Source organism: Protomyctophum bolini (assembly GCF_963924005.1).
Source record: "Protomyctophum bolini genome assembly, chromosome: 7".
NCBI lineage: Eukaryota > Metazoa > Chordata > Actinopteri > Myctophiformes > Myctophidae > Protomyctophum > Protomyctophum bolini.
In genome coordinates this window covers 17,443,703-17,457,181 of record NC_137868.1, presented here as the reverse complement: position 1 = coordinate 17,457,181, position 13,479 = coordinate 17,443,703, and the positions used below count along the sequence as shown (strand labels likewise).

General features: G+C 40.5%; 1 protein-coding gene across 2 annotated transcripts; it reads left to right on the top strand.

Annotated features, from left to right (window-relative positions):
* Nucleotides 1–407: 407 nt before the first annotated feature.
* ceacam1 (CEA cell adhesion molecule 1) lies at nucleotides 408–10,856 on the top strand. 2 transcript variants are annotated; one of them, XM_080767770.1, is made up of 13 exons: nucleotides 408–580; nucleotides 1,658–1,960; nucleotides 2,566–2,847; nucleotides 3,197–3,460; nucleotides 3,659–3,925; nucleotides 4,169–4,420; nucleotides 4,658–4,933; nucleotides 5,185–5,430; nucleotides 5,753–6,034; nucleotides 7,177–7,428; nucleotides 9,043–9,330; nucleotides 9,564–9,821; nucleotides 9,943–10,856. In XM_080767770.1, exons 1-13 carry the CDS (start codon nucleotides 529–531, stop codon nucleotides 10,053–10,055), a joined length of 3,135 nt encoding a protein of 1,044 aa, XP_080623896.1. In that variant the 5' UTR covers nucleotides 408–528; the 3' UTR covers nucleotides 10,056–10,856. The 2 variants fall into 2 exon arrangements, with proteins under 2 accessions (XP_080623896.1, XP_080623897.1); XM_080767771.1 differs by lacking the exons at nucleotides 5,185–5,430; nucleotides 5,753–6,034.
* Nucleotides 10,857–13,479: the final 2,623 nt, after the last annotated feature.

The following is a 13,479-nucleotide window of genomic DNA, read 5'->3' as shown; positions in this document are numbered from 1 at the left end:
ATTTTAAATTGTAGGTTGTGCAAGGAATGCAACCATACGCTATATCTGCCACATTATTCATTTCATAATTTGTGAACTGTATAAAGTTGTTCTGTTTTGTGAGCATACATCTGACAAGACGTGACAATACGTTCAATATAATATAATCAGAACTGTGCTTTATTTATTTATTCACCATTTCCATTGCTTCCCAGCTCATTGGTTTCTATTTCTATGTAACATGCATGACTTGGGTTTACTGTAAATCTCATTGGACACTCCCAGTTGTGTCTACCAATAACATCCAGTCAAGTAAAAATGGACAAACACGGTAAAACAAGGTGTGGCCAGGCTGATCTATGAGGTAAGGTGATGGTGGGGTGGGGTGGGTGACTGTGTGAGCATTTGCATTGTGAGGACAGAGAACCACAGCATGATGCAGAACAAATATTTGATGAATTGAAACACATCTGATCATATCAAGGCAGAGCTGCATTGAAGAAGGTCCAGTTTGCTTCCAGACCAGAAAGGCTACATCTGACCAGCAGTATGGGGTCTCCCCTTGTGTCTGTATTAATCCTTATGCTGACACAAATGAGTGGTAAGCCTAGATTACTCAAATATTGAACATTTATTTGATTTGTGTGGTTGCGTAACATTTCTATAAATTATGTATAGATTCAAGAATGCTATGGTTTTGCTTGCTGTCTGTAGAGAATAACTGTCTCATTCAACAATGGAACCTGGAGACATTTAAATACACTGAATACGACAGATATGACTTTGAACAACACATAGACCCGGACAATAATATATTTAATGACATAGAAAAGGATTGCAACTATTATACTGAGGAACAACTAAATATGATTCCACCTGGTAATGATCAATTATACACTTTAACAGTAGAAGCATGTATGCAAATTATGGGAAATTTAGGGATTATCTAAATAAACACAAAAAACACTTTAATATTATTGCTGTTTCTGAGACATGGTTTGATAGCGACAGGGGTATTGACTTTCCTCTCGATGGGTATGAGCTAAACTATAGGAACAGAAGAAATAAAACGGGGGGCGGAGTTGCCCTGTATGTGGACATCAAGAATATAGAATATAAGGTTATAGAAAATATGTCTATTGTTATTGATAATGTGCTAGAATGTATCACTATTGAGATATGTAGAGAAAAACATAATTGTCGGCTGCATCTACAGAGCTCCAGGGACTGATGTTGACATACTCACAAAAAACATTGAAAACCTGTTCTCGCAATGTCAGCATAAAGTATTTTTTGCCTGTGGCGATTATAATTAAAATCTTTTTAATATGTATAGCCTTAACCTGTACCCATTAATAACCAGACCTACCAGAATAACCACAAACTCAGCAACTCTAATTGACAATATATATACAAATTCATTTGGGAATAACATTGAGAGGGGGGTATTAGTCACAGATTCGCACAAACTTGAAAACTTAAAAAAAATAAAATAATGGAAACTATGTGTATGAACTGTATGTCCTCCATTCCGAAAATAAAACTGAACTGAACTGAACAATAATATCTCATAATTGCTTAGTGTATTCTTGCTAATTTCTTACAATGTGAAAATAATTTCTGTCAAATCAGAACTTATTGGACTTTAACTCAATGTCCTCTACTATGTCCTTTACAGATCTTGCTTGTGGCCAGGAATTAAATGCCTCTGAGAACCCTGTACCTGTTGGAGACAGTGTAACGCTTAGTTTATCCAGCCCACTCGACATCAATATAGGATCCTGGCTTCACAATGCAACCACCATTGTATATATCTATCCAGGCGCTTTTCTTTCAATGGATCCTATGAGGATCACATTCAACCGTACTTCCTCATCGCTGCAAATAACATCTCTAACGCTGTTAGACTCTGGGATTTACAAACTGCAGTGTGCAACGTGTCCAACATCTATCATTGGAAGCCTTACATTGTCAGTCCAAGGTAAGAGATTTTAAATGGCTACCACATTTTTGATGTATTTTTTGTATTAACAAGTTTAACAGTATCCTACATGTAGTACAATAAAACGTTATGTTACAAGGATAACATAAAAAGAAAACATAAAAAGCTAAATATAATACAAGGCAGCAAAAGGTACAGAAAAAGGAGTGGGGGCAGAAGATGCCAAGATCACCTCCTTCACACACACACACACACACACACACACACACACACACACACACACACACACTTACTCACGTTCTTAATTCCATGAACTGTTCTGTTCAACTTGTACTTTCCTCACACAAGGCATGTGACTCTCTCTCTCTCCCCCCATCTCTGTCTCTCTCTAACTTTCTCTCATTCACTCTATCTCGCCTTTCTTTTCCCTATTAATAATCAATCCTGGTTTTACTGTTGGCTAACCTTCAACGCAACAATGGAAAACGAACATTTACATTTGCCAGTGCTTACTAATATGTTTGAAGTCAACCTTTAGCAGAGTAAGAATATATAGAAACGATTTTGAGTTCCACTGTGATGACTTTGGTGTAGTACAAACTATTTTCAAGTGTATCCTGTAAATCTTTCTATCCCATCTACAGCGCCCATTTCAAACGTGACCCTGAGAGCCAGTGCAACCAACTTGGTGGAGCTCAATGACACAGTAATCCTCACCTGCTCTGTCTCCTCTGGTTCCTCCCTCTCTTACCTCTGGCTGAATGGCAGCTCTGAGGTCACAGCCAGTGAGGGAGTTCAGCTTGGTGATGGTGGCTCCACTCTCACCATTGTCGGTGTGACCCGCTATGACCAGGGACCGTTCAGGTGCAACGTGTCTAATAACATCAGCTCCGACGCCAGCCAGTTTGTGCATCTGAACATTAGCTGTGAGTTTTGCTCTGTAAAACAAGGGCAACCTAGCGGTGTGCAGAGATGAGCAGTGTGGCTCTTTTCCCACCTTTACCTTTGGTCACCATATATTGAGTTAGGGATGTATGCAGTTGCATGGCCTGGAGTTCTGATGTGCTACTGTCCACAATGGCAGCATATTTTATATACAGTATATTGAGTCAATGTGGACAGAGTTACATTGATATCGCATACACAGACACTATAAGAATAATGGGAAAGACATGGGATAGAAAATAGTGCTAATAAGTGCTTTGTGCTTAATAAATGTACAAAAATAGAAACATTTCAATTGATAACGCATGCTTTTTTCTTGCTCCTTGCTAGATGGCCCCAGTGACCCAAAGATTATGGCAATGCCCATGAAGGTTGCGTACCCAACAGGCTCAAACATTACACTGTCATGCGAGGCTGAGTCCAAACCTCAACCGACGGTCCAGTGGCTCTTTGACGAGAGTAATCTTGACCAGTCTAGTTCACTGTTGCATCTGGTCAATGCCCAGAAACATCAGACAGGGAACTACAAATGCCTACTTCATAATACCGTCACATCCATGTTCAACAATGTTAGTAGGATGATCACAATTATGGGTAAGATAACTGTATTGTCCGTTTTGAAATGTATGCATACTTAGAAATACATTTTTCAATCAAAAAACCAATCAATGTCTTTTGTCACACATGTGGGTACTGAACTCAACTGTACATCAATTAAGATAAGATGACCTCCAGAAGCAAAACATGTATATGTGCAGGAAAGTAAAACATTGTGCGTTTGCTTTCCCGTAGATACAATATCCAACGTAGAGTTGAAGCGTGTTGGTGCGCCAGCGATACTGAATGAATCCTTCACTCTGAGTTGTGAAGTGAATGAGCCTGTAGACTATTTCCACTGGTTGAGGGATGGTGAAGCCATCTTAAGGACCAACATGAGTACGGTCAACAACACCATGACTATCAACCAGGTCCAGCTTTCAGATGATGGCAATTACACATGTGAGGCTTTTAATGCTGTGAGCAACAAGACCAGCAACCCATACGGCATAATTGTAAACTGTAAGTATACAAAAACAGAGGTACTCAAGGTTCTAGGTCTGTCTGTTTATCTTCCATCCATCCATCCATCCATCCATCCATCACTCTAAACAATTATTTCCCCCTCTAAATGTACTGATATACTGTATGTGTACAATATGTAAACATGATGTGCATATATATGTAACATACTGTACATACAGCCACACTAATGGGCATTTAAAGCTTATAGCTAACCCTGTAAACTGCATTTTACATTAAAAGATGGGCCGGAGAATACATCGATCAAGGGGCCATCCGCATCCCTGACAGGACGAAGTGTGATATTCAACTGTACATCATCTTCTCAGCCTCCAAGCCAGTTCCAATGGTACTTTAATGGCTCACTGGTTGGCAGTACCTCAGAACATAATACTGGCCCTTTGACATTAGCCATGGATGGGAAGTACAGCTGTGTGGCACACAACAACATCACTGGAAAAAACGACACAAACTACAAGACACTCACTGTTTACGGTAGGACAAAGTGTTTCACAAGACTTGTTACCGTGGGTTGTCAAATTGTGTGTGACCATTTGGACCTGGCCTACATTAACATCCCTAAATACAACATGTATAGTATTGTATGACAAATTGCAAAAATAGACTATATACAATCACATTTTCACTTTCAATTTTGATAATATAGATAATCGGCAAATTAGCATGTTTAAATATTGCTGATCTGTTCATCTCATATTAATCCCTATATAGCTCCAGTAACCATGACTTCGGTAAAAATAGTTGGCTCACAGCCAGTTCTGAACCACACATTCAGTCTGGCTTGTGAAACTGTTGGAAGCGTTCACTCTATCTACTGGATGAAGGACGGCTGGCCCCTGCATGCTGACAGCACAAGAAACTTCTCTATGGACAACGCCACTCTCTCCTTTAACCCTGTCCTGCCCTCCGACAATGGATTATACCAGTGTGGCGCTTCCAACCCTCTGAGCAGCGACCGCAGTGACAACTTTACACTGAAGGTTGAGTGTGAGTAGTGTTTGTTGTCTGTCTGTTCTTTGACGTTTAAAGTAGAGATGAATATCACAGTTGTGTGCTGTGACGATGTGCATAAGATTTGCATTTACATGTTCCTGATTAACAGAGTTAATTATTATATACATAGGGGAAAGATTCATATTTGAGGCAACACCACTCGTACACATTAATCGCATGAATGGCCAACTGGGTGGCAATGTACCATAATATGTTACATTTAAACTAATCTTCCATGTATCCAGTTGGACCGGACAACACAACTATAACGGGACCAACAGTAGCAGGCACAGGACAAAATATCACCCTTAAATGTGTGGCATCCTCATACCCTCCCAGCCATTTCAAATGGTTCTTCTATGAGTCCCTGGTGGCCAATACGTCTGAGTATGTAATTGGACCTCTCACCCCAGACATGGGTGGGAAATACACCTGCACGGCTTACAACACCATCGCTGGCCAAAACCGAACAACCACGCTCACTGTAGTTGGTGTGTATACTGCATGAATCCTTTTGCATGTTTCTGTGCATGGTTATATTTTTCCATTTGGTAAAGATACTGCATGCCAGGTCACCACCTGAGTCACTGTTAAGGAACTCTCTACAGTATGTTACTAATACAGTACAGTACTAATTTATCCTCCTATCGTATGTATCCTCCACCATATGATGGTGTCCCCTGCCGGGAATAGCAGATCTATGCACAATGCACAATGTGTTGCAATGCGTGCTGTGTGCTTGAAGATCACCTATTTTTGGCCGAGGACACCGTCGTACGGACATGTATAAATCAGGCTTTCGTTAATTTACAGGCCCAATAACGGACGTGCAAATAGAAGTGCCTTCTAAACCTGCTATAGAAGGTCAGTCATTTCAGCTGACATGTAATGTGACAGATGGATCTGTTGACATGTATGTTCTCTGGAATAAGAATGATGAGCGGCTGCATGGGAACAACAGAACTGTCTTCTCTGCGGACAACAAGACAGTCACTCTCAACCCAGTTGAGCATAATGATAATGGAAATTATGAGTGCGTTGCGGCCAATCCTGTGAGCAATATAACCAGCCATCCCTATTTCCTCATTGTTAACTGTGAGTATTGCATGACATGGCATTGCCAAACATTTATTCACCAAGTGCAGCAGGTGAACAGGAAACTGACTTGATGGCAATGGTGCTGGGCATATACTGTATCAACATTAATTCACTCACTCACTTATTCTTATTGACACAATACATTATACAGTACAGAACTTACAATAGGACACTATGACCTAACGTACTGTGGGAGGTCATATAACTTGTATACCATTGGAAGGCCTGTGTATGTCCCTTTTCAATGGTGACCCATTTGTAGGGAACAATGCCATGCATTTGTGGGATAGGCAGCTGAGTAGGTAGTAGGTAGGGTTTGGGCCATTAAAATGTGACCAATCACAGTTTATTCTGCAGTTGCAATTGACTCTTGTTTTGAGCTCCCTGGGGTACCCCAGGAACTGCTGGAGGAGGGGCTGTTCCACTATCTTATCCGAGGGACAGTCCTTCATTTTTCCACACATACTGTATGCTGGCTCAAGTCCCTCTGTTTTGTTTTTCCCAGAAAAGAGAGAGGGGAACAAGTCTCCTCATAGGATCCCACTCTTAGACATCCAGGGGTACCTGGAGTACCATCGATACATGTAAAACAGGCTTTCCAACGGTATAAATGTTAATGCCAAAATCAGCTAAATTGTGTGTGTGTGTGTGTGTGTGTGTGTGTGTGTGTGTGTGTGTGTGTGTGTGTGTGTGTGTGTGTGTGTGTGTGTGTGTGTGTGTGTGTGTGTGTGTGTGTGTGTGTGTGTGTGTGTGTGTGTGTGTGTGTGTGTGTGTGTGTGTGTGTGTGTGTGCATCATGAGTGTGTGCGTTGCTTTGGATTACATCGCCACCCAATTTTAATAGCCATATTAAGGTGTTCCCTCAAACATTATGTACTTTCCACCATTTGTAAATGACTCAGTTCGTCATGAACATCGTAAATAAAATATAACACGTCATCACAGCACAACTGTATTGCCCAATGAGAATAAAGAGCATTTCTGCTTTTAAGGTCAAAGATCATGAGAATTCAGTTTTCACTAAACTTCCTACTCATGTTGAATGACCATGCCACTTGATCATGCCACATGCACTAAGGAAGTAAGGAACATGCACTAAGGAAGTAAGGAACATGCACTCACAATCCTGTGTTCTTTCAGTTGGACCTGACAAGCCAGTCATCTCTGGACCATCTCTTGCTGAGGTAGGGCAGGAAGTGGTTCTCCGCTGCTCTGCGCAGTCAGAACCTCCCAGCCAGTTCAGCTGGTATTCCAATGGTTCCCTTTTGGGCAATTCCAGTGTGTTAACCATCCACTATATGACTTTAAACTTGAGCGGCAAATACGACTGCATGGCCCACAACAATGTGACGGGTGGAAACAGCAGTACAACAACAATGATCAAGGTCATTGGTAAGTTAGCACATTATTATAGCTGGAAAAAACTGTCTAATTACATTCACGCTGAGGCACAACTACAATATCATTAGACCATTATAGGTTATATAAGATGTACATACTTTTCTCATGATATATTGAATTAATTTTGGTGCGTCACATGTGTCTGAGTGTGCGTGTCATGGCTGCATCATGCATTAGGTGCTCTCCTCCCTGGTCTTCTGATTTGTGTGTATTGTCTCTGCTTAATTGATCCCATTCCCCTCCCCTCCAATCCCTGTAACAATTGTAGAAGGAATGGGAAGGCTAAAGGAGGCGGTGCATAAACATCCTACCGAGATCAGATAAGCACCTTATAGTGCTCAGGTAACTACCTCCATTGCGTGTGTGTGTGTGTGTGTGTGTGTGTGTGTGTGTGTGTGTGTGTGTGTGTGTGTGTGTGTGTGTACGCGGGCATGTTGCGTGCACGTTGCGTCAATGCGTGCGTGTGTGCAAGCCCAATACAATGGAGAGAGTTACCTGAGCACTATAAGGTGCTTATCTCTGTACAAATACGTTTCTGCTCTTGTGCACTGCCCCCGACTCCTGTTGCCTTCCCTTTCTCTTTTTTTCCACAATTGTTATGGGGATTGGAAGGGAGCAATACACACAAATCACAAAACCGGGGAAGAGAGGACATGCACGCACCTGATACAACCATGACTTAAGCGCACCAACGCATTTGTCGCATATGATAGGTGATACCATACCACCAGTAAGACGCCTGAGGGCGAGAAGCGACCTCGCCCTTTAACTGCATTAATAACTTTGGAGCAGGCCCGTCTAGAGTTTAAATGCACAGGTGTCAGTCAAAAGGGAGACATCGAAGAGGAATGATGGATGGGGAAGGATCAACATAATGGAATGTCAGAACAGGTCAGCTCCATATATGGAGATCTAAGGGTTTGAGGTCAGATGTAGAGTTGCTGGCCAATATTGATGACATCAGGGATCTCCATATATGAGCTTCATATTGATGACATCAGGGATCTCCCTCCCTGATGATGTCACGTGATGTCATGGGCTCCATCCCTGATTATGTCATGTGCTCCATCCCTGATGATGTCACGTGTTGTCACGTGCTCTCTCACCCCAACCAACCAACCAACACACACACTATGGAAATGCACGATTCCATAGTTAACTGTGACCTTCGGTCGCAATAATTCATTCAATATTTCAATCAAATATGTATATCAGTTATATTGCTTATAATGGTCAAATCTTGGTGCCTATGCGGGTGTGTTTCAGCTTAAATTGTAATACTTCATCTTATCATTTATGATTATTTTGAATGATCGGCTAAGCGCATTTTGGTGCCCGTTCTGGAATGTGGTGTCCTATGGCATTGTGTGTGTGTGTGTGTGTGTGTGTGTGTGTGTGTGTGTGTGTGTGTGTGTGTGTGTGTGTGTGTGTGTGTGGGGCGGTGGTCCTGCTGGTTGACAATGTCAATTGGTCTGAAGCGAAGCCAAGGGCACACCGGATTGGACACTAGATGCTGCGCCATCTTTAAAGTACTTTGGACATTGTTTCATTGATGCACATAATGATGCACATAACCTGATCAATGGCATTTCTTTCTCTCTCTAGAGGGTATAAGGTTGGTGAAGGTTAAAGCCGACACAATACCAATAGATTCCCACAACCTAACTCTGACCTGTGAGGTTACTGGGCTCTATGACTCTATCTACTGGATGAGGAATAGCACACATATTGACAACAACTGCTCCTCCGTCGACTCAAACGTGTCTTTCTGCATCATGAACAACTCACTGCACTTCAATCCGGTCACAGTATCTGAAGATGGCAACTATGTGTGCGTTGCTACCAATGCTATCGGCCCACATATGAGCCCTGAGTACCTACTGCTAGTGAACTGTGAGTAAACATGTGCTGTGTTGATGCCATATGAGAATGAATTACATTGATCTGTAAGCCTATTGATTAGCCTACTTTTAAGTTTTCACAGTGATCTTATAAGTCATTAGATATGTATTAATTATGTAAAGCAGTGATTTAATACTCTATTAAGGTATAGGATAATTTCCCAGTTAACATGTGTCATGTGCACTTGATTGCCACTTTACAATGCAATATTTGTGTCTCTACAGATGGCCCTCTACATGTGACAATCACTGGACCAGGATCAGTGGACCAGGGCTCAGTGGCCACTGTGTCACTGAATTGTTATGCTGAGTCTCGTCCAGATTGCGAGTACCAGTGGTTCTTCAACAACCAACCATCAGCATTTTATCGTACCTCGACAATAGAAATAATTGCCACAAAACCGAATGAAGGGAACTACACATGCAAGGCAAAGAACCCTGTGACCAACATCATAATGTCCCAGAGAAAACAATTGCTTATCAGTAAGTGGCCAGCCTTTGGGCCTTTCTTTCCATGTTACACACTGAAATAGGATTGTGGTAAAACATTACGAACACCATTCCAAATAATCTCTCACACTCTCTCTCTCTTTGACTCTCTTAGATCGTGCATCCGCCCGACCTCTCCTGTCCACAGGTGGTGTGATGTTGGTGGCCCTGCTCACTCTGTCTATGCCTGTCATCAGTGAGCGCCTGACTGAGTACTCTACGCAGTAAAATCCTCATTAAAATCAGGAAAGCATCTGTGTTATTTAAGATTTTAGCTTTGCAGTATATGTATATAGCATCATAAGTCAACAAAAAGGATTTAGAACAGTAGTTCTCAAACATAGCAGGTATACAAGCTCACAGCATGTACATTCTTCTGGGGGTCCCTGGCACAAACCATTTTCAGATTGAGGGTCCGCAGCCAAATACAATACATATCATTTTGGGGGTTCTTGGCACGAAACAGTTTGAGAACTATTGATTTAAAAGGCATTTGTAGAATCCACCTCAGGTCTTAATGGGTTAACACTGTCTGTGTTAAATTGACATTGAGGATTTTACTGTGTACAGAGAGTTCCTATAGGTTTGCAAGTCAACGTGATCCCTCTGTCTTCATTTACTTACAACTTACATAATACTATTACAACAAACATGAACTTGAACATGACCGAAGAGTATTGAGATTGTATATTCTCAAAGTGATGCCACATTTTCAAATCATGTCAATTTAGGAATCAGAGGGATGGCCAAACATGTTTTCAGATATTAGGTTATTGTCATGGCAATCATTTTCAACTGTATTTTTGTCAACATATTCTTACTGTTCTTAATATACAACACGAAATATTAATATATTCAGAGTGAAAGGGCAAAGTCCCTTCTACTATTGCACTGCCCCACGTCTTGTCATTCTTTTGTAGTGTTTAAACCAGATTTATGCCTCGAAAATCTCAAATATGTGTAAATTATTTTTTAATAGGATGTGTCATGTACTTTCCAGAACTGCAATTATTTTAATAAATCAAATGTTTAAAAAAGCACTTTTTTCATTGAGACTTTATTGTGGTAATACATCACTTTTTATCAAATCATGCAACTCATGGTTGCGAATGCAGTGAGCACTTACTATGAGACCTAGCAGATCATGTCTGTCTGTGTGTGTGTGTGTGTGTGTGTGTGTGTGTGTGTGTGTCTGTCTGTGTGTCCCCCCTTTGTGCCCATATATGGAGCTGAGTGATTTGTTTGTGATTGATGCAACACACTCCATATGTTTGGGGACTCCTTGGTTATGGCTGAGTCATGGTGACATGAGTGTGATGGATCTGCGTTCGCTTCCCGCGTTTGCGCGTCTTACTCTCGTTATAGAATGTTGGATACTGAGTAACTGTTACAACAAGAATGCATTCGTGAAAACATGTGATGTGAAAACATTGAAAACGTGTTTATTCAAAGAGTTTATATTTTTGTCACACAATTCCAATCACCATTACTAATGTTAAGTAATTTAGAACATGAATTATGAATTAACATTAGACTGTAGAAATGTTAGGTAGATATCGTATCACATATATCTCTACATCTCTATGTATGAAAGGCACTATGCTTGCAGTTCAGATGAGGACGCTGGGGGTGTTTCTATGGTTGACGCCTTTCTTCATTCCTGAAAACTTATATAACATAATAATAATATATCCTCGTTCTCATATTTCCTTGTCAAACACTTAGTTGCCCCTTTATGGGCGTGTCAGTAGTGAATGGTACCATGGGATACGGGGAAAAGCACAGTATTTAATACTTTTATTTCAATCCCTTTTATGCCCATATATGGAGTTCTTTGTCAGGCAATGCCCAAATATGGAGTCTATGCAGATGAGATATCAGAACATATGTGTGATGTCAGAACAGGCCAGCTCCATATGGAGCCTGAGCAGGGGCCGGGCAGAGGCCTTTTGTGGCGGTTCTGGACCGGGTCAAATTTTAGAAGCTAGTATATTTAATTTAATTTCTGAATACGTAATATAATATGTTCTGAAATTTTTAAATAATGTTTCAAGTCCTATTTTTTGGTCACAATTAGTTTAGTTGACTTCATGGGATTGTACTTGATCAGACTTTATATATTATTTTAATAGTGTAGCTCTATTTAGCAGATGTAACAAACACACATCTCACAACGATTAACCCAGCCAGACAGTTTGCCGGATATTGTTACACATTCTCAAATCTCACAAAGAAATAAATGTGCCCAGTTTCACATGACTTTCTGATGTTGCTCTCTTTGAAGCCATCAAATGTTACAAGGTGTGGTCCCATGCAGCAACTATTTGCTTGATAGACTCCAGAGGTTATACTAAAATAATATAATAATGTATACTGATTTGTGATTTGTTGTGGTGCCTCAGCCAAAAGCATAAACACAGAACTACAGTATACCCCAACACCATACCTTTTCACCTGGCTTGTATACTTTGTTCCATGCCCTTTAAAAAAAAATATATATTTCCCTGCAGTAGGCTACTAGTACTAACGGCAGGACAATGCAAGAGGAACATAGGATTACATGGTACTGTATACCATGTCACAGTGGTGACACTCATGGCCTGTTAATCATTTTTTGAAATTCCTATAATTCAGAAATAACAATACACTTCTCCATTTCAAATAACTTTCATACTTATATTCATGAAGTGTGTACCTAGTAGCCTACTCACCCATTCCTGGCATGGGATTTGTTAGGAGTCGGTGGAAAGAGCATATCTTTGCCAAAAGAAAGTTTCGTTGAGTCATGGCTGTTGAATAATGGCTCAAAGGCATAGTAGTGTGGGACCCACATGATACTGACCTATAGCAGCAGACAATAAAAACAAACAGGGCAAATGTGATTTATAGCAACACCAAATGTAAAAAGTAAAATATGTGAATAATGCTTGTTTAACAATAACATTAGTCTCTCAACCACCAAAAATGATGAGATATCAGATTCTAGTGATAACATAGGACATACTGTAGCTGTAGCTGTCCCATTGCAAGCTCAATGGGAGAAACAAAGTTGGTGTGGTAGTGTATTATAAGAAATTGGACGTAAGATAGATTTTTCAATAGCATAAATATCTCATGCTAGACAGATCTTGTCTAGACTTGATCTTTTACAGTGCTGACACACTGAATACCCAAAAGTCACTCTCCCGCATGTAAATTAATATCCACCTACAGGGAAATATGATCATGGGCAGAGAAGAAAAGACTTATAAAACAGGGATACAGTATCTCTTCATCTAGCCCTTTTAATGCTTGATGAGAAGTTGGAAGTTTCAGTTTATGGACCGATACTATGGAAGGTTTGAGAATGTTCATTTGGAGGCAAGGTTTTAGAAGAACTCTACCTTGAATAAACAATTACAATAACAGCCAGTTGTTCAAACAATTTCTTGTATAATAAGTGTGAAACCCAAAGGTAATACAACTGTACAACTCACGTACTGTACATGCTCATAGTGCACTATTGATGCTCTTAGTGCAGGGATACTCAAATAGATTTACCTGTGGGCCACATTACAAAAATGGCAAGGGGCCAGGGGCCAGTAGATAAAATTACGACATTAATGATACTTGATAACTTCTCTCTTTCAATTGCTTTATTTTCGCAAAATGT